Source organism: Dicentrarchus labrax, unplaced genomic scaffold (genome assembly GCF_905237075.1).
Source record: "Dicentrarchus labrax unplaced genomic scaffold, dlabrax2021, whole genome shotgun sequence".
NCBI classification, from domain to species: domain Eukaryota; kingdom Metazoa; phylum Chordata; class Actinopteri; family Moronidae; genus Dicentrarchus; species Dicentrarchus labrax.
The window spans coordinates 3,859,820-3,881,579 of record NW_026136701.1 but is presented as its reverse complement, the minus strand read 5'-3'; the positions used below and the strand labels follow the sequence as shown (position 1 = coordinate 3,881,579).

General features: G+C 41.2%; 3 protein-coding genes and 1 non-coding gene across 9 annotated transcripts in view; 3 read left to right on the top strand and 1 right to left on the bottom strand.

Annotated features, from left to right (window-relative positions):
- Positions 1-13,023, top strand: part of map4l (microtubule associated protein 4 like) — a 108,302-nt gene extending 95,279 nt beyond the window's left edge. For all 6 annotated transcript variants that reach the window (XM_051395996.1, XM_051395973.1, XM_051395980.1 and 3 more), the window contains 4 exons: positions 2,860-2,941; positions 3,026-3,135; positions 3,308-3,500; positions 5,077-13,023. In XM_051395996.1, coding sequence (XP_051251956.1) covers positions 2,860-2,941; positions 3,026-3,135; positions 3,308-3,500; positions 5,077-5,081 — 390 coding nt within the window. In that variant the 3' untranslated portion in view covers positions 5,082-13,023. The remainder of the gene's footprint in view (positions 1-2,859; positions 2,942-3,025; positions 3,136-3,307; positions 3,501-5,076) is intronic.
- A 38-nt stretch (positions 13,024-13,061) lies between these two features.
- On the bottom strand, positions 13,062-18,246 carry LOC127361417 (uncharacterized). The gene is made up of 5 exons (XM_051396017.1): positions 17,977-18,246; positions 15,666-15,766; positions 15,335-15,485; positions 14,597-14,725; positions 13,062-14,423 (listed from the first exon to the last, which is right to left on the bottom strand). The coding sequence occupies exons 1-5, from the start codon at positions 18,220-18,222 to the stop codon at positions 14,409-14,411; spliced, it is 642 nt and encodes a 213-aa protein (XP_051251977.1). The 5' UTR covers positions 18,223-18,246; the 3' UTR covers positions 13,062-14,408.
- trnac-aca (transfer RNA cysteine (anticodon ACA)) lies at positions 16,960-17,033 on the top strand. The gene has a single exon. It is a non-coding gene; the product is annotated as a tRNA-Cys (tRNA).
- Positions 18,247-20,478: 2,232 nt separating the features above from the next.
- LOC127368461 (taste receptor type 2 member 40-like) lies at positions 20,479-21,447 on the top strand. The gene has a single exon (XM_051409290.1). It carries the CDS (start codon positions 20,479-20,481, stop codon positions 21,445-21,447), a length of 969 nt encoding a protein of 322 aa, XP_051265250.1.
- The last annotated feature ends 313 nt before the right edge of the window (positions 21,448-21,760 follow it).

Below are 21,760 nucleotides of genomic sequence, written 5' to 3'. Positions count from 1 at the left end.
GTGACTCAGAATCAGTATACTGTATCCAAAAATCTTGTGTTATCCCTGATTAAACTGCTGCACACAGCTTTAGAAAATCTAATTTGAGTGTTTTCTGTAATCGAACCGGGCTAGAAGCAATTAAAGTTCAACTGCAACAATACAAAAGCCCTTTACCCCCAAATGCCAATCATTTACGTGCTATCATTTTCAAGAGTACCTGAAAATGAATGCGCTGTGATTAGCACATTCATGGCTCCCGCTGTTTGCATTTCAGATTTCACTTAAAGTGAACTGACCACAGGCCCTTCTGCCCACCATTCCAGATGTTGTTTCCATCTGCTCCAAACACCTGCTGCACTATCATATCCAGTCTCTGGGCTGCTCTCACAATCACCACTTTGCTGTTTTAGATCAATTCAACGAAACACAAAAGGAATAGTGTAAATGGCTTAATGTCCAACTTGTGGCATCAAGTAAAGCTACAGGCTGGACCGATCACACCCATCACAATGTCATCAGCAACTGATCAGTTTTAATTCTCAAGAAACCATGTCATATAACAAATCAATGGCATTAATTTCCTTATGGACCCTGAAATATGGCTTCTGGGTCCTTTTACCAATTTAAACCGTTGTCATGACATGGTATGGAATAATTTTATCATGTAATTAATTATGCTTTATCATGCTACAAAAATTGTACAAAAATTACATCCCTAATGGTTGGTCCCACTAATACCTCTCAACTGTTGTACTTTTGTTGTTATTTAGATATTATTTCAGTTTTTACTTTGTCTTGTTCATTTTTTGTCTGCCTTAATTACATTAAGTGCTCTGTACTTTTTTATGTATTGCTGTTTTACATGTAAATGTAAAACAACACATGTAAAAGTATGTTCCAATGCATGCTCCACATAAAGTACACACAAACCAATACAGTCCTATAAGGTGTTAAAACTACAGTACGAGGAAATGTACTATAGTAGGAATAACATTTTATATTGCTGATGAATAAATGAATAATGAAGTGAAGTTGTGTGTCCTCAGTCTAAAATGACATCATGAATATTTACATTATCTAGAATTCATCAATTTGTGTTTATATAATCTCATTAATGGCTATCGTCTATATTTAATGTGATAAGGAAAAGCCTGACCATTTCCTATCTACTGTAGAAGCTGTCAATATTAATCATGCCTTAATTGGTAGACAATGATGATTTTCTTTTAAAAATACAAGAAAAATCACATTAATTTCAACATTCATTCAAATATCAGAAAATATCCGATTTACGCTGGATCAAATACCAAGCATTTGATATAACTCCTTGTACTTTTTCAGGTTTAATGTTAGAAATGCAGAGTATGGGTCCCCAAGCATTTAGAAACTGCCGGGTGCTAACTTGCACATGTTTGGCAATTAGGATAATTAGCATAATTCGTATTAATTAGCATAAACACTTATATGGACAATATTTTAGCAACTGCTTTGCCGATTTGGAGAAAGAAAGAAATATTACAACTGAATATTAACATGGCATTGAGGTCTCTTCATTAAAAATGCAGGTTCAATGTATTAAGCATAGAAATAACCTCAGTACTGATTGCCCACTGAGAGTTGAAATTATTCAGTATGCTGGGGACCCATACTCTACGTTTCTAACATACAACTTTGGGTTACATTTCCAGGTTCACAATGGAGCTCTGTTTGCTGGAAAATAGATTATCTCTATACTGGCAACACTAGACTAAGAAAAAGCAAGATATTCTAATTTTTCTTTTTGAATCTACATTATAACAATATAACACCAATATGTGGGTTAGGGTTAGGGTTGGGTTAGGAAATGATGCAGATCTGAAATCACTGACTTCTGTCTAAAGATGTCTTCCTGGAAAAAAAAAAAAAGAAAGAAGCAATCCCTCGTGACTAATGATTAAACATAGTATGTTAAGAAAACCTTGCACTGTAGCCTCATACTGTGACCGATTCAGAAAAACGTCAGTGCATATGAGCTTAGCTCAGCTAGTCAGCTAGTACCTTAAAGGCGGGGTGAGTCATTCTGGAGAAAGCTAGTTGATGGTTGAGTCTCGTTCCCAGGTCGTCAAATACAGATGCTTTGTGTTATGGAAATCAAAAAAAAGTTGCCCAGAGTGAGCCACACAACAGGTGGCCTTTGTGATCCCAGGTTGACCTGTAAATGTGACTCATCAACTATCTTTCTTCTGAATCCCTGTGGACATAGTGGGTCAGTAATATTTTAAGCTGTCAAGCAGCCACTAATGAGGGAGAGCTCTAATATCAATCAGGCAAACTCATCATGGCTTGTTTGCTAATGAAAGTTAACAGCACTGAGGGTCACAGTGGACCGACTGTTAGTCCTCCTGTCTGCCATCTAATATGTAAGTATGATTGATCTTATCACACGCTGTCAGGCAGGTCAGCGGACCTTAAAATCCATCAGCGCTCTTCAGGATTATTCCTTGTGATCCTGAACACACGCTCTCACAATGTGATGGCGATCTAATAACAGCCCTTTCCCATCCTCCAATTATAGCCTGTCCCGATTTATCTGCATAAATGGAGCATCATTTACCAGCCTAACAAAAATAAGAAGGCACCTTCAGTAACAATAACGACTTAAGCGACTTAACAATAAGTCAAAGTAAGTGGGAATTTGAGTATTTATTGTAATGCATCCAGTCTCCCACATACTGTACCAAATGTCTTCCTCTCTATGCCCAGGTGCCTGTTAATGGCTGACAGTGATTTTCTAAAGTGGATAGAGTGGGTGCTGAAGTAAAGATGCATTGTACTGGATGTGGCGTCTCAATGAGTTAGTATAAAGAGGCTACATTATGACCTCTCCTCTTCCTCCAGGTGCAGATCCTCAATAGAAAGGTTGATTTGAGCAAGGTGACATCCAAATGTGGCTCCAAGGATAACATCAAACATAAGCCAGGTCAGGCTTCTATTCTATGTCTTCCCTTTAAACTCTACCTTATTCCATGCTGGTCTCATGCTAACCTTAATTTTTTTTCCTCAGGTGGAGGTGATGTGAAGATTGAGTCCCATAAGCTCAACATTAAAGCCAAGTCTAAGGTTGGATCCATGGACAATGTGGGGCCAGGCAACGGACAGACCAATGGTCACAAGGTCAAACTATAACACAGTCATTAATATTATCCATTAACAGACAGTTAACTTCTCTCATTCTGCTGACTCATTGTGTTTTAATGGCTCACACCACTAGATGGTGTGGTAGTATGAGTACACTATACTAAACCTTCTGTGTGTGTGTCGTCTGTGTGTCTATATTTGGCTACAGGAGGAGAAAACAGAGGAGAAGACATCTTCACCCCCGAGTGGCGCTCCGACAACAGGACCAGCAGGCGTTGCTAAGGCAACAGCACCAGGAGGTGTTGCTAAGGAGAATGGGGTGAAGGAGACCACACCTACTCCGTTTGGGGGAGACGGACTGAGGGAGCCCCTTAGCATAGACAAACGCATCACTGAGACAAGTGGGTAAACAGACACAAACCGAGCAGTCACTTTTAAAAGCATTAAAGTGCTCGTCTGTGATTGCAGCCCTCCGAACATCCGCTAAGCCCCGTCCCCCTCACTTACTTTTGTTTCTAGTACGGCACATAGAATGACAATGGTGGCAGATTTACGGCTCAAAATTCTTAGTAATTATTGAAGCAATGGGTCCTTGATTTCAGACAGAAGTAAACAAAAGTAGGTGTCTCGTTTATAGTCAACAACTGAGGATTTGGCTGGCTGAAACGACAACTGGTGCTGGCAGATATTATCAGCCGTACCCAAGCGGCAACCTCTGTGGCTGAAATAAAGCCAACAGGTGCCAAAAACGGCAGTTCCTTAAACAGCCACTTGACAATGGCTGGAAAAGTGAGTCAACCTAAGTATGGCCCCATATTAAAATGCCCAACTTTACAGCAGCAATAAACATGTTTACTGCCTGGTACAGAAAACACTTTTGGTCTCTATAGCTAATTTCCCTGTTCATGACAACTGTTCATATAATTCAATATGTAAATTATATTCATGTTTAAAGTTCTGCGTAATTAAGGACATGCCTTCTTTGAGTGACAGGTGGATGCCATCACCAGTGGCTGGTTTCAGCAATAAGGCTTCATTCAGCCTGCCAAGATGGAAAAAAAAAACTTGTGCTAGTGGTCCCTAGAATAAGGAAAATAATCTTCCTCTGCTGGCATATTCTGCAAACCATTGTTAAAAGTTAGATAGATTTTCTTAAAACCAGATTACTTTTCTAATGCAAAACATGCTTGAAAAGATATTTTTTCTTAAAACATAAAATAAGACTCATTTCCCAGAAATAAGCAGCTTATGTTAGAGCAGATAATGCACTGTTTAATCCATTCCTAAAACATTTGCTCTTGTGTTTTTGGTTTTGAAAATGTGAGAAAAAAAGACCCTCTTAGATACAGAGTAATGAGAGCTACGACTCTATGTACACCGCTTCAGGATGTGCAGAACTTCAAAGCTTGGCAGGTCTGACATGCCTAGTTACGGTTGCTAAGCTATGATTAGACAATTGCTGTTCGGGGGTTTTGCAAACGGTCAATTATTTAGACAATTGACAATAAATAAGTAGAGACTGTGTGTGCGTGCATGTGCGTGTATACCTGCTCTCTGCTACGTGTCTGATGGAGAGGGGTGGTAAAAATAGATACACTTTGCTACTAAATGAAATTATGAAGAGACCTACAGAGTTAACCAGTCTCAGTGGATACATTCATCTCTGGCACTGCAGCTGGCCTCCACTCTCCCTGAGTTCAGAGGGACAGAACAGACTCCTGCCACCTGATGCGGGTAGCCAAACTCGGCCTAATTGATGGATGGATGTAGTGCTAATACAATAAAAAGCAGGAATGTTTTATAATTAGGCCCATAATTCATATGAACCTGCCCCAGACGGCAACAGACTATTAGCTAGAGACCATCTGGCTGGTAAAATGCAAACTCTGAAAATGTCCACCGCTGTCTCAGCATCACCTTTCTCTCCTTCTGTTGGTTGCTTTCTCTTTTCTTAATCCAGTTTCTCCCCCTCCACAGATTGAGTCCCAGTGACCTGTAGATTTTGGTGGGACACGCATGGCGCTCGCCGACCTGCCAATCGACCGACCAACCAACCTACCACGGCGCAGTCACTTCCCTCTGGCCCCGCCCTTCATCTCGCCCACCGCAGCACCGAACTGACCGATCACCTCTCAGTGTTTCTCTGGGGTCCGCCTGCCAGCTTCCTGCTACCAACCCTGACCTTCGACCTCTTGACGCCCTCGGGCTGACGTTTGGCCCTGCCTACCACAGAGAAGAGCACTTGCTGTTTGTCTGTGTTTCTCTGTGCGGGGTTCCACCAGCTTCTCGACTGATAAAATCCCCTCGTAAGCACTGATTTAGAGGACTTCAACCTCAAGCTGCAAATTTAACAACCCCAGCGCAATAAATCCACAACAGTAGTCAGTGCCGTATGGAAGTATACTGAGCATAGCCAGTTTTTCATAGAATATTTCCACACCAATTACTGTTTTAACACGTGCCCCAATAGCACAAACACCCTGCCTCAGAACTATGTTCCTAAGGCTAATCTATGGTCCTTCTCACAAAGCACTTTTGATGTTCCAATCTTATTTTCCCCAGCTCCACCCCCATTCCGTGTCTGCTTAGGCCCAGACCACACTAACCAGATGAGGGTCTGCTACCGGCCAACAGCAGGGCAAATACGGTCAAGTCTGCTTTAAATCAACACATTCCAGCCTCCCAGCCAGCCAGCAATTATTTCCAAATCTACAGTATCTACAGCACTGCACGTTATAGGTAATTCTGCAGCTCACCCATCAAACAATATCTCCCATTACATCACTCGGTATCATTGCACCAGTTTGTCTCCCCAAACTATATTACATACAATAATTCTTCTTTATCTCTGGGCTATTTCTGTCATGATGCTCACAATTAGCAGTGATCGGTGCAGAGGACAAGGGCTTATGTACAGTGGAGCAGAGGAGATACAATTGGAGAAGTTTGGAAATAGATCTAAAGAATGAAAATAGATCTAAGGATGGAGTTCAAAATCAGTGCAGAGGCTTTCGGGACGTCAGACAATTTCTGTGTTACGTTTCAAGAAAAGAAAAGATGCATCCATTCAGAGTACTTACGAGGAAATTTTGTGGGTAGAACAAAGCAGACGACTTTTACCACAATTAGAAACATCATTTCATGATGTGATTAGTGCATGATAATCCTTAGGAGAGGCAGTGATGATGGAGCTCTGTTGCTTCTTTGGGTAGCCTTGGCTCAAAAAGGATCTGGCACTGAGCACAGGTATTTGATCTTGAAGCCAAGTGTTTTTTTAAGTTAAGATCACAGTATCTGACCTTGAAAGAGTGATTCTAAATTCAAGCTGAAGGAGTGATCTTGAACAGAATTATTTAAACTTTTCTGATAACTGTTAAACCTTAAACTGCTAGCTGCTGCACATTTTGGTCAAGCAACATGAAGGCATTAATGCACAGTTTACCGTATGTAGCACTTTTCTTATTGCGGACAGCGTCAAGCACCGTGTCACAGGCTGCGGTGTAAAGACCCGGTCACACCAGCACTTTAAATGGCAAGATTTTACGGCAAAATCAGTTTATTGCGATGGAATCAAAGAACTGTGTTAATAAACTGCTAGAATCTGTGGTTTCGGTCACACAAGCAAAGTCAAACCGTGCAAATGTTTTGCATCAAGTTCAAGTTGATGTGCTGTCCTTTGAGGGATCAGAGAGCTGGAGAGTCCAAAATGTAGGAAGCTATTGTAGCTGGCTTATTAGCTGTGTTACACCGACCACTTTTATTTACACACTCTGTTGGAGTATACGTTGCTCCATGAAACAGGAATGGTTTGCAGACAGTTATGAGACAGGAGTCGTACAAATGGTCTCTGATTCAACTGTGTAAATGCATTCTCCCAGTAGCAATGGTGCTAACAAGCTTAATATTCTTGCTAGCTCAGAGAGTTTTTTTCCCCCTCTTCAATAAGAGAATGAAATACAGTCCTGATAAGAAAATGCCATGAGGAAGTCAACGGTCCAGTACAGAGAAAGTAGGAAGAACCTCAGAGAACTGTTGTGGCTGACTAGCACTAGCATGTTAGCTGACCAACTAGCCCTGCGATTGGTCCCTATGTCCCCAAGCTACTACTACTACATGTTCGGAAAGACAAAGGAATGAATTTTACCATGCCACTCTCTGGTGTGACCGGGACTTAATTCACTACAACAATATTCTTTATTCTTTAGCTGGATGCCCATTAGCTTCCACAAAGTGGTCGCTAGTCTTCCTATGACACAATACCTTGAGTACATCAGGGTGTACACAGGTCTGTAGAGTATGTTACCCACCTCTGGGGATATTGAGTGTGATAGCACTACTTCATTTTACTTCACTGTTCACATTCTGAAGCTAACTCTTTGATTTAGATCAGCCCTGGTCACATGAGACTTAGCACAAGTTCACAAACTACAATGGGTGTTTGAGCACTGCAGCCCCATTCAGTTTGGGTTGATGGAAGTATTAAAAAATTACCCAAAAAAAGCACCTTAAGCGACAGACCTATTTCAGTGACTTACAAACCTTTAACCTTTAACCTTTATCTTTAAATAAGCTCATATACTCATATGTCCGACCCTTCGCATGACATAATAATAATTTGGGGGCATCAAACCCTTTAGTCTTAATTTCCTCAATAACACTATTGCTATCACAGCACATGCAACCCTGTCCTCCTGCACCATAACTCTTTCCCACACTGTCTAATCGCTTGATCCCAGACCTCCCATGTACCCCACAGTGCCGCCCACACACTGTAGACTCTCCTGTGAGGGACCCCAGCAGTCACCTTGAGCTGTGTCTAGCATATACAGTTCACATGAGGCTATCTGAGACAGACAGACAGACAGACAGACAGCGCCTTCCTTCTCTTGCGCATGTGGCACTTCCTGGTCATGTGGTTCACCCCAGTGGAGAGGGGGTGGGGCTAGAGAGCCACACCCTCTTTTAAGTCCTCCCACTAGCTGGTGTGTCTTAGAATCCTGTCTGTGAGACCTGCTAACTTTTTTCACACACTTCCACATAAGCACAGATTTATACAGGAAAGCACACACACGCTTGTTGGTGTGCATGCACACACACATACACACACACACACACACACACACACACAAAAACAGAAGTCAGCACATATACACACATACAGTATGGTACACACAAACACAAATCAGCACCCTAAAATAAAAACGGTATGCTGTTCATAGAAGCATTTCTCTGTTCTAGAACGAAACCAACTCTTTATTGTGTTTTGGTGGTCTACACTGATATTGTTAAAACAATGATGAGCTGTGTTAGTGTGTTGTTCCTATCATAGTCATTGTTGGACATTTTCATCATAGGCTCACTTCATCCTCACTCTTTCTCGTCTATTTCCTCTGCCCGTGTTTCACTCTTCACTCCAACTCTCTGACAGCAATACAGGGTCTTAGTTGGGAACGCCTCCTGTTACCTGCGCATACACATGACGTACAGACAGAGAGAAAGGGAGAGATGGTCAGAGACAGAGAACAACCACAGAGGTTAACAGGGAGTTGCAGGAGGAGCTGTTAAAGGGAATAATGTTACATTCATGGCAAGTCTGAAGATGGCAAATTCTTTGCAACTTTTTACTGATTTATTACTAGAGACTGCGTAGCAGATTGAACTAAGAGCTACTAGTAAGCCACTTGACTTGGTGACAGGTTTCTAGTTATCTATTGTTATATATTTTACTAAACATCTGTATTGTAAATAGATGGAAGCTAAAAGCTTTTTAAATGCTTATTTTGGTCAGCATTTTCTTGTTCTTTGTTTTGTATAGGATATCACTGGATATGCAAAAAATATAACAAAGTAAAGTTAAAAAATGATTTAAATATTATTTTACTACACTGGACAGCAGGAACTGCCCAGCTCCAAAATGCCATGAATGCAGCAATATTTCAGCAAAGCAGAACCAAGAGCGGCCTGGAAATACTGTAGTTGGGGCCAGCAAGTGCTGTTTGATGTTGTCTTTCAAGTGAACTAATCTGCACATGTAAAATAGAAATTCACATTTTAAGTGATTGAAACATTAAAATGGTCCTAGTATACTCAGAAAAGGTTGATGAGAAGTAAGTCTGAAGTTGTAGGGGATATTATTCTTGCTCACTTTCCACAATTATTAAATGTCTTTAATGATCTAGTATGAAGAAAAGGGCAACTTTTTTCAGCCTGTTTGTATTATTTTAGGAAATAACCTAAATTCAGTTTTAATTGATTAAAACGACACTGTGATGTGCTGTTGAGTAACAGACTAAACGCATTGTCATGTGTCAGTCGCACCAGTCAAACGAGTAGAAGCAGCCACCTTAAAGCAGACGGCCCTGTCTACTCACTGTCAGTCTATGCATTGGGCAGGCTGGAATTGGTCTCCGCTGAAACAATGAAGGATTAGTGACGAGTTTGTGGGGTGTTGCCGTAGTTGTCAGATGTGTGAAGTGTTACTACTCCATCCATCCTGTAGAGAGCGCTGCGTAGCCTCTGGAACACTGATAGTCTGGCTCTGAGACTTAACAAAGGCTGACTGAGAAACCTTACATCACCAGAAGCTTCATTAGAGTTACATACCATTCTCATTTAAACTAGCTTTGATGGCCACACTATATTATTGTGTCTGGAATACTTAATATTATCTAAATCATATGAATTATGTACAGTTCCCCTTAAAACTCAAAAGTCTTGTGCACTCTGAACACAGTCTTGTTCATTTATTGATGCACTGAAGTGATATAAAAGTTGCTTTACTGTATATTGGTAAAACATTGTCTACTGTGTACTGTACATGTGTGCTTTTGGAAGCAAAACAGTCTTGGTAGTTAGATCAAGTTATGATAATCAAAGAGCAAGTTATCAAATAGTCAACAATAAAGACTAGACAAGTAAAAGCAACATATACGCATATTTGATATTGTACTGTTCCCTCCAAATCATTCCCATGAGTTGCCTAAAAGCAAAATATGATACCTGACATATGTGTGGATCACATGTGAAGACAATAATGTGAATCTTTCTTCGGGAATAGAAGAACAAAGGGATGAAAGCACTTTGATAGCTGTAGACAGTGGTTTGTGTATATAAAATAGGAACCAGTTGTAGTCTTAATGTGTGTTGGAAGCTCAGTGTAAGAGTATGTCAGCTTAGAGGATTTTAGTGGAACTTTGGTCATCAGTGTTGTACTATTGGCTATGATGGTTTAACACTCAACCCTCCAGTCTGCCCTCATGTTGTTCCTGTCAACATTCACTGGTTATCACTGTCTGACCAAGCTACAAAGCCACGTTCCCCAAGTGGGTACGTTTCTGTTTATGGTCAGTTAAAGGACCATACTAAACCTTTAGGAGCCTTATTTCAGAGGATTAGCATCAAAAGTACTGCTGGTAGAACGTGTTGTTATGAATGAATTTCTCTCCTTTAGCATACAGTATGTTCAGTCATTGTAAGTGACTTTTGTTATCCTAAAACAATGAGAACTTGTAGCAGTTCCAATGCTGCACAGTTGATTCATTCATGAGAAGCAGCCAAACCTGTAAAACCGATATAAGGCGATGCACTTTGCATTGCACATACACTGGAAGCCAGTTAGCCAGACAGCTAACAAGTTTTCGAAAGGGACGTTGCTGGTGATTTATGATCTTACAGTCTATAAACTAGAAACTAATTGCTGTTAAGGGTCATAATTTGTATAACTTTGCGAGCAAAACTATACAAATAGTTTCTAGATTAAGGTACAGAACAGATCAAATGCAGGTATCAGTTGTCTGGAGAAGTTTCAATACGGCTTAGTACTGGATTATTTTGGTCGATACCAAAATGTATTAGATAGGATAAATCACTAGGCCACCAGGGCGATGCAAGATGACGGTGAATCATCAGTAGCTGTGTAAGTGACTTTACATTAATTTGTCATAAATAACGAACATACATTTGAGGTCATTTAGAAACTCTTTCATAACCAAATTTAAGGGAACATAAAAATGTTTATGTTGTGTTATCTACAAAAATGCAAATCAGCCAAATGAATACACAATTGAAATTTCTTTTAAGTCTAGTATCTGCCAGACTATACTTTCCATGCTGTATGCTAAAGCAATAACACATGGGGCTATCCAATAGAGGTAAATTATGGTTCCAAAGATCAGTGGGCAACCTGATCCATTAAAGTTTCCACAGAAGTTATGGTTAGGTTTCAGACTAGATTTATGCATGTAGTACTCAGTAGTAACCAGTATGGTTATTTGTGAAATAAAGTTAACGTGCAGCATTGCAGCTTGGACAAAAGGTAATAACCAGATTCACTTTGATAGCCGTCCACAAATGTTTGATTCCCCAGTTATAGCGCTTGAATACCACCCTTCCACTAGTAGCTCACGCTGTACCTTGTATATAGTTTCCACCATGTTTTTATCACTCCAGAAGTAACTCAAATAAATGAAAATCAAACAAAAAAAGAAAAAAAAATCTTACTTCTTAACAGGGTGTCGTGGATGTTGACAGATGAGCTTTCACGTTCATAAACCTGTTACTGTTAAGGTCAATAATGGTATTATTATAAGATTGAAAGCATAAGAAAGGAAAAGTGTACTTTTTCTTTTTTCAGAGTCTGCCTTTTTTCCTCCAAGAAAAGGGCTGCTGAAGTTTCAAGAATGTTTTTAAAATGTATTAAAGATGCAAGATTATGAATACGTGTATGAGGTTTGTCTCTGTTCTGTTTTGGAAGATAGGTCACACATGGAAACACTATTTACTGGATTCAAATTGACGGGCAGGAAGGGGGGCAGTGTGTGTCGTGTTTAGTATGGTCGGACTCAACAGAAAGCAAACCAGAATCGCAGAAACCCAAATACCACACTTAAGAATTGGTTGGCAAACGGAAAGGAACAATCCGATCGGTTTCCACTTTGGTCTAAAATGCACTACTGTACTTGTGACACCTGGCACACACTGGTCAGCCCTTTCTCCCGCCATCCGCCACCCCCCCGTTAGACTAACCAGACTTAGTCTTTTGGCATGTGGTAGAGAGTAATGTTCTGTATTAGACAGCTCCTATATAGACACCTTGACATATCTACCAACACAGGACTGAATTAAGGGAAGTTTTGGACCAAATTATCTTCTCAGTGTCAGTAACAAGAGCTTAGAATAACGGAACAATTTGGACCAATTTGCACTGTTAAAAAGCATAGGATAAATTAGTGGACGCTGAGCTCAAACATTGGACAGTAAGTTTGAACTCAGACTTTCTTCTAAGAGAGGTGGCTAATTGCCTGAATTGTGAAAACAAAGGGGGAAAGGGTAACTCCTGAATAAAAGGGAGTGTTGGTAGATATGCACCTGGAGCCCCTAGCTGTGTCTCCCACCTACAGACGCGTATCAGCATCACAGCACTGAAAAGTAGCTTTCTCTTCTTGTGTCCTCCACCACATATACAGCAACTACCAGACGGTAGTGCAGTAAAACCAATATTTAAAACTGTTTATCAAGGAGAGCACAGAGTAAGGACAATAAAATATGTATTGATTGTATTTATTAGGCTGGCTTTGTTCATAGGATTCAAGTTTTTTGAATATACCTACTTATACCTATACTTTAGGCTGCATGTCCAAATTGTCATTACAAACAGAGGTCACAGGCAAAAAGAATCTGCTTTTCAGTACTGTGGAGTGGATCCACTGTAGCGTGTGCTGTATTATTCTGTAGGGCACAACACCATAGCAAGAGCATGCAGAAGACAACAAACAAACTGCTGGTTGTTAGAGGCATCTGTCCTATTAGGTAGAGCTCATCTCCCCCTTCAATTCTGAATATTTGGTATGAAAGAGATGTTTATTGTGATTAATTGTTAACCAGTGATGTGAATATTAATCATGAAATAAAAAGATGAGCAAAATACCAGGCAGTGTCACAGTTGTTTCATTTCTTTTACATTACACACATTGTAGTGTAGGCTATTTTTACACATTGATTGACCTTTTAAACCTTTTTCACCTGAGTGTTTAACCTGCGTCAGTGCTCTAGCATTCAGTGTGAAATGGTTTTTGGAGGTGTAAATGTAATATGTTAATGAGAGGCTGAAAGTAGGCAAACGTACAGAAGTATCTGAATCAAAATATACTTAAAATGAACTCATTGTGCAGAATGGCTGATTTCAGAAGGATTAGGCTACATTAGTGGGTAATAATGCATTCATGTGTAATGTCTCACTTTAATGTTGCACCTGGTAAAGATGGGGCTAATTTTGATAACTGTACTTTATATAATTTGTATTCTGCTGCTGCATCATATGTCATGAGCTAAAGAACAAAGGCTGACCTCCAATGATTTGATGCACACGGACCAGAGTTTCCCGAACTTTCACTTCAAGGACCTCCACAGAAGATGAAAATGAGACCAAGGATCCCCAATTTGAGAGTATTTTGTCCTGATCCCCTCTGAGTATTTTTTAATTTTAAGGTCTGAAGATAAAGTCTTCATAGTCAATCAATGATCAAACTCACTACAAATGACGATTAATCACAGCGGCCAACCCTAGTTCTTCCTGTGTTCCAACTTTCACAAAATGTGATAAAAGTTCAAAATTCTATATGAACCGGTTGCACAGCAGACATTTTATACAGGAAAACACAGGTGGACTTGAACCAGCATGCACAATAACAAGACCTCCGCTAAGTGGAATGCAGCCCTCAGTAATACACCTGTGAGTTTCCTCAGCCTACTCAAGGGCCCCTGTTGGTCCCCGGAACCCAGTTTGAAAACTTGCTAGCCCGTGGATGAGGTAATGACATGCAGGTGGGGGCGGGAACACGCTGAGGACTCTACTGGCGGACAGCAGAGGTCAGTATGGGGGAGGGAGGGAGCTGCTGTCTCTACACTGTATCAAACAGTACCACTGAGTACTTGAGTAAATGTATTCAGTTACTTTCCACCACGCTGGAGGTTTATAGCAGTACACTTACATTCAGAATGTCAGTGATATGCTATTGTTGTTCGCCAATGTGAGGCTACAGTAGGTTAGCTAGCTGTCATTGCCGTCTTTTTTCATCAGTAACATTTTTGTTAAATTACAAGAAGGCAGCCACTTACTTGGATTTCACATGGTTATATACAGAATATATAAATCTTCTATATGCTGCACATTGTAATATAGACTGCAAAGTCTGTAGACCACATTTGTACTTGAGCTTTTCTGTGGTGGCACATTTTTTGGTGAACACTTTAAGATTTTCTTTGTTTTAATCACATCAGGAGGAGATGGATTCACAGAGCCGGATGTCTTCTTACTGCAGAGGTTCCTGAGGGACGGACAGACCCACTGAATTTATACAAAGATTGTTGCTAACTTTGTCTTCCATTCGGTGCTGAGCAGGTAGGTCGCAGTGAGCAAGTTTTTATAAACAGTGTTCACACAAATGTCATCACAAGTCATAAAACTAACAGACTTGGTCCAGAGGACGGAGACAGATACCTGGCTGATTTTGGGTTTCTGTGGTTTCTCGTCCAAAGCGGAGCCTGTTCCCTGGGGGGCGGTACTCTCCAGGATATGCAGCAGTCTCTCCGTCTTCCACTCTGTGTCGGGCCCTTCCTCTGCGTCCTCCTGCAGTGGACAGAGAACACCAGAGCTCCGATAATCAGAAATTATCTGATTGGTTGAGATACAACGTAGTGGGCGGAGCCACAGAACCACCATTTTTATACAAGTATAAAACTACTTCCAGTTATCAGTTACAGCCACAGGTCATTCTTCATTTTGCTCATAAGGACCAGGGCTATTGGTATGTTGAGCCACAGTGAGAAAGAACAATTGGTTGGTGTGCTAGCCTCACATAAACAATGGGCGGGGCACCATCGTTCCACTGGGACTGACAGGGTTTCATTCACTCAGTATACATATACATCAATTGGACTGGACAGTGAAGCTGTTCTTCTTTTCATTCATATAATTTTCATACAATGTTGGGTTGTTTTTGAATTTACTAAACATGCTTAGTGAAGGACCTGAATACTTCCACCACTGGGTGGTCTGAGCAGCAGAAGGTAAATGAGTTGTCTGCCCGTTCTGGATTAAAACCAGAATCATCTTCCCTCTCTGGAATACAGCTCTCACACATGTTATTAGATCCCAGAGCTGAAAGTCTGCAAGGTTTCATTTCAGGCAATGAGACGCTGCAGCGGGAACTAAAACAGGTCAGCACCGTGTTTTTACCTCCATGATGTGTTTGAGAATGATGACTGCTTCCGACACGATGGCCTCCAGCTTCCCCCTCCTGCTCCTCTCCCCCTGTAGCTCGGGCCCCAGCTGACGGGCCTCTTCTGATTTTTGACGGCACTCCTCCGACACTGAGACCAGGGCCTTTCTGAAAATAAAACACAGACAACAACAGATCGAGCACTCAGGAGTATAGCTCAGTGGCAGTGTGTATGACTGCACATCAGTCTCTGGTTCAAGTCCTGATGCCCCCTGAATCAGAATTATTCATGTTTCAATCCTTCAGTAATGTAGCTTGCATTGAAACAGAGAGGGATGCAACTTTTACCTGAGTTCCATTTCTTTGGCCAGCATGTGCTTGTGGGTGATGTTATGGTCTTTTAGCTTCACCTCCAGCTTCTGGCACTTCCTCTTCTGCTTCTTCATCTCCTGAACAAGGAAAGATGTTGAATGATTGGAGGACAAACTGAGAGATGTTTTCTCAAATATCAGCTGACTGGGTGCTGATGATGATATAGATTTGCCATCAGAGTATTATCATTTATTAGCCACAAGCTATATACATGTCACAAGGAAAGTTTCAAAAAGATGAATAAATAGTTATTAAGGCTGCAGCTTTGTGTTTGAAACATTTGTAGATTTATTTTGCCTCAATCATTTCAAGTGCTCTGAGGTGCAGGTGTATCATTATAAATTTTAGTGACATAAGATCCCTTTCCATTTTGTTCTTGGTTGTTTTATTGAGTTATCTGTTGTTAAAGGTCAAAATATTTGACAAAACATCTGAAATATAAATCGCATGCCTTTACAGTTATAGTAGTAACATTTTTATAGACTTACAAATTCCACCCACTATAAAGTGTGGTGGAAAAAATGAGAAAACAAATTAAGAAGAATAATAAAGAAGAATGACAAGCTTTTTGTGTAAAGAAAATCTGTAGGCTAATTTTACCTCCATTTCAGTGATGGGTGCAGCAAGTGTGTCAGAAGTTTAAAGGAAAGGTTTACATGTCCGTATGTACGGTGAAAGAGTTTTTGTTCACTTTGTTTCTCCTGTTCTTACTGTCCACAGGGAGAAATGCAAGTAAGATGTAAGTGATGGGAAAACAGGCCTCATTCTGGGTAAAACATATGAGGCTTCAGCAGTGTGCCATATATAGACAGGTCTTCTAGAACATACAAAATTCTCTATTTGTATTTCTGTCTATCTTAGAAAGCAAAGAATGTTGTATTAAAAAGACAGTATGTTTGAAAGAGACCCACTTGATACCCACACCGGCTGCTGTTGCTTACACTGTAGACTGTAGACCTCAGCTCAGCTTTCCACAGAATAAGGACCTTGGAAGCTACATATACACAGAGATCCTAACTAGACCTGTCACTCATTTTTGGAGGAAACATTGTGGAAGAATGGCACTGAGGCTTCCTCACTGGTTGTGGGCTTTACCTGTGTGTCACATACAGTAGCACATGTAAACTCAGGCAGATGAATGGAAATTTAAAACTTTCTGAGTACTAGTACTATGTCACGCAAGTGCAACTTTTTATGCACGCTATTCTCTCACAAACACCAGGGAAAAAAAGTGCTGTCAATAGACACAGTGATGCTGTGGTTAAATGTTGGGGGTATAGCTCAGTGGAGTAGAGCATTTGACTACAGATCAGGAGGTCACTGGTTCAGGTCCAGATGCCCCCTAGTTCCTTAGTCACACCACAACTGTCGGATTGCTGCCGTGTAATCAGGGATCATTGCCTGTCACATAAATAGCACCTTTCAAAAACAGAAATCTAGGAATCATGGAAATCTAATACATTTGGCCAATGTATTAGTAAGTTAATGGTTTTGCATTTTGTTGTCTATTAAAGTAGTACACTAAAATAAAGTGGAGAATTAAGTATGGACTGAAACTGTGTAATTCAAATGGTGAAATAAGAAATAACTTACCAGAAATAGAAATATACTCACTCAGAGCCCCCTTACCTGACATGACCAGATATTTAGCCTGCTTGATATTTTTCGGAACTCTGTGAGGTATCGGCTCGGATGGCCCGGTTTGTGTCTCTGATCAGATCAGTGAACGCAGATTTGCCTTTGATCTGGGGGCTTTTGTCAGCCATCTCCAAAATATACCAAGTGGTAAATCAGGGCTTTGATTCTGTAGTGTGAGCTCAGAATGAGCCTGATTTATGCCACTTAACGACAGACATACTTCCAATGTCCAAATGGTGTCTATGTCCCAGATGGTAAACATATAAATAAAATGTTTGGCAAGCTAGCTACATCGGACTATAGACTATAGACTTCTATAGGACCATAGAAATCCAAGACACACAAGTCTCGCTGGAAACATGTCACAGAAGCTTGAAAAGTTGACTTGAAAAGCAGAGATGCTACCTTTTCACATTTTTGAAAAATGTTCTATAGCTATCTTTCTGCTATGACTTTTGCTGAATAGCAGCCGCTGTGGAAATAACGGAATAGTTACACATGTTCTATCACTGAAACACTGAAGAAAGTTTCCAATGAAAGACAAAGTGTGGGGATGTAGCTGAGTGGTAGAGCAGTTGTGGTCTCCTCTTCAAATCCCCCCTAAGTTACACCACTTCTATTCCAAAACTGTTGATAGTTGTCCTCTTACCTTCTTGTGGGTAGATATCTCCAGCCCAGTCTTTCTCAATTCTTCCTTCACATTGTCCCTCTTAATGCAAAGATCACTCTCTCCAGCTCGTATGGCATCAGTCTCCTTCTGGATGAGCGTGTTATAATTGAGCAGGAACTCGATCTGCACCAACCGCTCGCTGTGCTGAGCTCTCTCCTTCTGAAGAATGGTTAAGGTCTTTGTCTTAACAGTATCTTCCACTGTCTTCTGCATGTCCTCCTTCATGCTGTAGTTGGAGGACAAGAGACGGTACGGGTAAACATTTACTGTTTGCTGACCAACATTTTAAAGCAACAGTTAACCCAACATCAAAAAAGGAGATCAGCATGAGAAGAAAAAGAATGCGATTCTGTCATAGACTTCACTTTTCCCTCTCCAACTTTGCTGCCATCCTCAGGCTGCTGATGGCAGCTTCATGCTCTTCCTTCTGACTGACCACCTGCTTCTCTAAAGACTCCAGGCCAGACAGCTGTTGCATCAGCTGTGCCTTCTGCTCCCCTGGGGGAGGACAGGAGAGTTATCAAGGGGAGAAGAGGATGCTTCCCACAGTATACTTCACACAAAGTGCTTGGAACAGTGTTCTCAGACCCCCTCCTAACACACCAGGCTGTGGTCATAGATTATGAGGCGGCCCATCAAGCGCTGCAGTCGTTTACCTTCATGCAGATCTACCTTCATCTGTTTGCAAAGTTACTTTGTAAATTTGTGCCAAATGCCAAACACTTAATAAATCGCTTAATCAATAATGAAATAATAAGTATAATAATATATAATAATAATAAGTAGCAGCTTCATTGCTGACACTGAAATCGCAAATCAGACAAATTGAATTCATCCTAAGACGCTGCGAGATGAAACAACTACATACTGTGTGACAGACATTTGTCCAGTGACACACTGCCTCACCCTGCATCTTGGACACTGAGTGAAGTTCATCGATCCGCTCCTGTAGCTCCTGAATCTGCTGGCAGTGCTGCAGCTTCAGGGCCTCTCTGTCCTGCTCGGCCACCTGCCGCTGACCCTCCAGCTGCTCGCTCAGCTCCTCCGCCTTCCTTTCTTTTGGAACCAGGGAGCGTTTCAGGGACTCAGTGATGTCTTTTTTGTCCTTCTGCAGCGCGTTGTATCGAGAGGTGAGGTCCTTGTTCTGTTTCTCCAACTCGTCACATTTAAGCTGGTACCTGCAGGATGAGGAGGAACACGTGGAAGTTTATACTGTATGCAAGAATCTACTAAGATAGTTCTTGTAAATACAGTATTTCAAATAAAAATCAGCTAACGGTAATTATATATTTATATTATTACAGCCAAATGTTTTTCTTAGGAAATGTTTTTCACACACATTTAACATGGTGGCAGTGGTAATGATGTCAAAGTCTATTTCATGTGGAGAGAACATCTGGAGGGACACCAACTGCTGCGGATGCTACCATAGCTAACATCACCTAGCCTATGCAGATAAAGCAGTTTTATATCAGTTATAGTTTATAAGTTTAGATAAGAGACAAACACTAACACATACCTGACTACATATATCATCATTTGTTTAAATAAACTATTTTATATACCCCCAAATGCAAGGCAGGTCTGCAGTGTGACAGTCTCACCTCTCCAACTTCTCATCCAGATAACTGATTTGGATCAAATAGAAGGACTTCTCCTTTTCGCAAGAACCGATTTTATCCGCCATAGTTACGTTACCGGTGCTATTTGTCTTTTTCCTCTATATTCGTTGGCTTTGTGTTGTTTATCTGCGCTCTTCTAATCCGTCTTTCAGGGTGTTTTTCAAAGACAGCTCAAACAAAAATCTAACGTTTACTAACAAACTATCTTAGAATGCTACGTTGTTGCTAGGGAATGCTGCCTTCAGGGACTGCTCCGAAAGTTCTCCCCTTTTCAAAAACAAACTGACCATCATCATCTGTTCAAACAACAATTATTATTACTATTCTCACTGTGTATGTCTGTGTGACATGTTTTTCTCGTTTTCCCTCGTAGCACTTTTGAATCTCTTTATAAATACACTGCTTTATTCTTAATAAAGAATAATAAGAGAACTACTCTGTATTACATCAGCTACATAAAGAAAATGTTAATTCAGCTGAATGAAATGCTAATTCTGGTACAGGACCTGACCTCAGAATGGAGAAATAAAACCCAAACATTGCTGTGTGGATGATATAACAGCAACATCAACATGACAACAATAACAGACAAATATAAATATAAATATGCACAGATGAAAATCTGTAATTGCTCAGTTCATAGTCAAGGTCTGTTATATAAATGAACAAAGCAGAGAGGTGATCTAAGTGATCAGTCTAATTTCTGTTTTCATATGCAGCAACATTCACCGGTGACTTGAGAGGAACAGATTTGCATGCTGGGTATTTTCATTTCCTCTGTAAGGACTCTGGGCATTTCATTTTGCTCCAAAGCCGAGAGGAATGCACCAGGATCTATCTCCGCTCGGCCTCTGCAACCATGTTTGGACCTGCTGATCTTAAGCTGTACGGCACGGCCTTCCTGCTGATCCTGGGGGTGCTCGCCAACGTCTTTAACCTCGGGGTCATGCTGGTGCAGCAATGGAGGTCCGGAGGTGTAAAAACCGTGGCTGCCGTTATCTGCTTCATCTCGCTGGGCAACGTCTTGCTGCAGATCTCCACCTTCGTGCTCGTGGCCGCAGTCTGGGCCGGGGTGCTCTGCGGGCCGGACTTACCTTTCTTCTTCTGTGTCGTCCTTTTCGCGTGGCTCAGCAGCAGCTCTGTCAGCTTCTGGTCTGTTGCCTGGCTGAGCGTCCTTTATTGCATGAGGGTTTTGAGCTTCTCTTCAGTTCTCTTCAGAGCTCTCAAGGAGAACATCTCAACCATCCTGAATGTTGCCCTGGTGGTGACCTTACTGACCTCCTGCGTCATGTTCTCCCCTTTCTTCTACCTCCATTTCCGAAGCAAAACTCTTGTTCTAAACATGACGGAAAAGGCTGCTTGCGTCATCAGGAAACCTCTGTTCCCCCCCTGGGTCGATGTAAATGTGTATGTGATCATCTTCATCTGCTACCTCACCCTGATGCCCTTGATGATCATGCTTTCGACTTCACTGAGGCTGGTCGTCTACCTCTGCAAACACACCTTGTCCATGCAGAAGAAGCAGAGCAGCTCTCCCACAGCAGAGTCCTACCTGCTCGTCTGCAGGCTGACAGTGGCTCTGGTCTGGGTTTACCTCACCACGCTGCTCACCATCTCCCTCTACTATTTCCATGCTATCTTTGCTTCGGGGCTGAGCGCAGACATGCTCTTCCTAGGCTTGTCGTTTTATTGCGTTGCTTCTGCGAGCCTCCTCACCTGTTCCAACAAAAACCTGAGAGAGAAGCTCAGAGGGTTCTGCAGGGGGAAGAACACAAACACACTGACCAGGAGTGCTGAAGATAAGAGTGGAGTAACAGCAACCGTTTGACTGAGATTTAGCTGAGAAACATGTACTGTCTTATGCATCTCATTTAATAATCTTCACTCTCAATGATGATGTTTGTGATGTGAAACAGGGTTATAGTGAATTACGCTGCACTCATTAAAGTCTGTGTAAAGCAAATTCAGTGATCTCTCTCTAAACACATTATACATGGCATAAAATAGTTGTTGAAAACATTATAAAAGACTGTGAACTATGTACTGAATTGTGGTGTTTCACTGTTTTCCTCCGTTCCACCTGTTTGGGGTTCAGGATTTTTTTTGGGAGGTGGGTAAAAATATGGCTCAATGACGCACTG

Coding starts and splice junctions, on each gene's coding strand:
- LOC127361417 (XM_051396017.1), bottom strand. CDS start 18,222: ATGAAGGAGGACATGCAGAAGACAGTGGAAGATACTGTTAAGACAAAG. Junction 15,767..17,976: donor AGATATCTACCCACAAGAAG/GTAAGAGGACAA, acceptor TTCCTTGTTCAG/GAGATGAAGAAGCAGAAGAG. Junction 14,726..15,334: donor TTCTCAAACACATCATGGAG/GTAAAAACACGG, acceptor TGTCCACTGCAG/GAGGACGCAGAGGAAGGGCC.
- LOC127368461 (XM_051409290.1), top strand. CDS start 20,479: ATGTTTGGACCTGCTGATCTTAAGCTGTACGGCACGGCCTTCCTGCTG.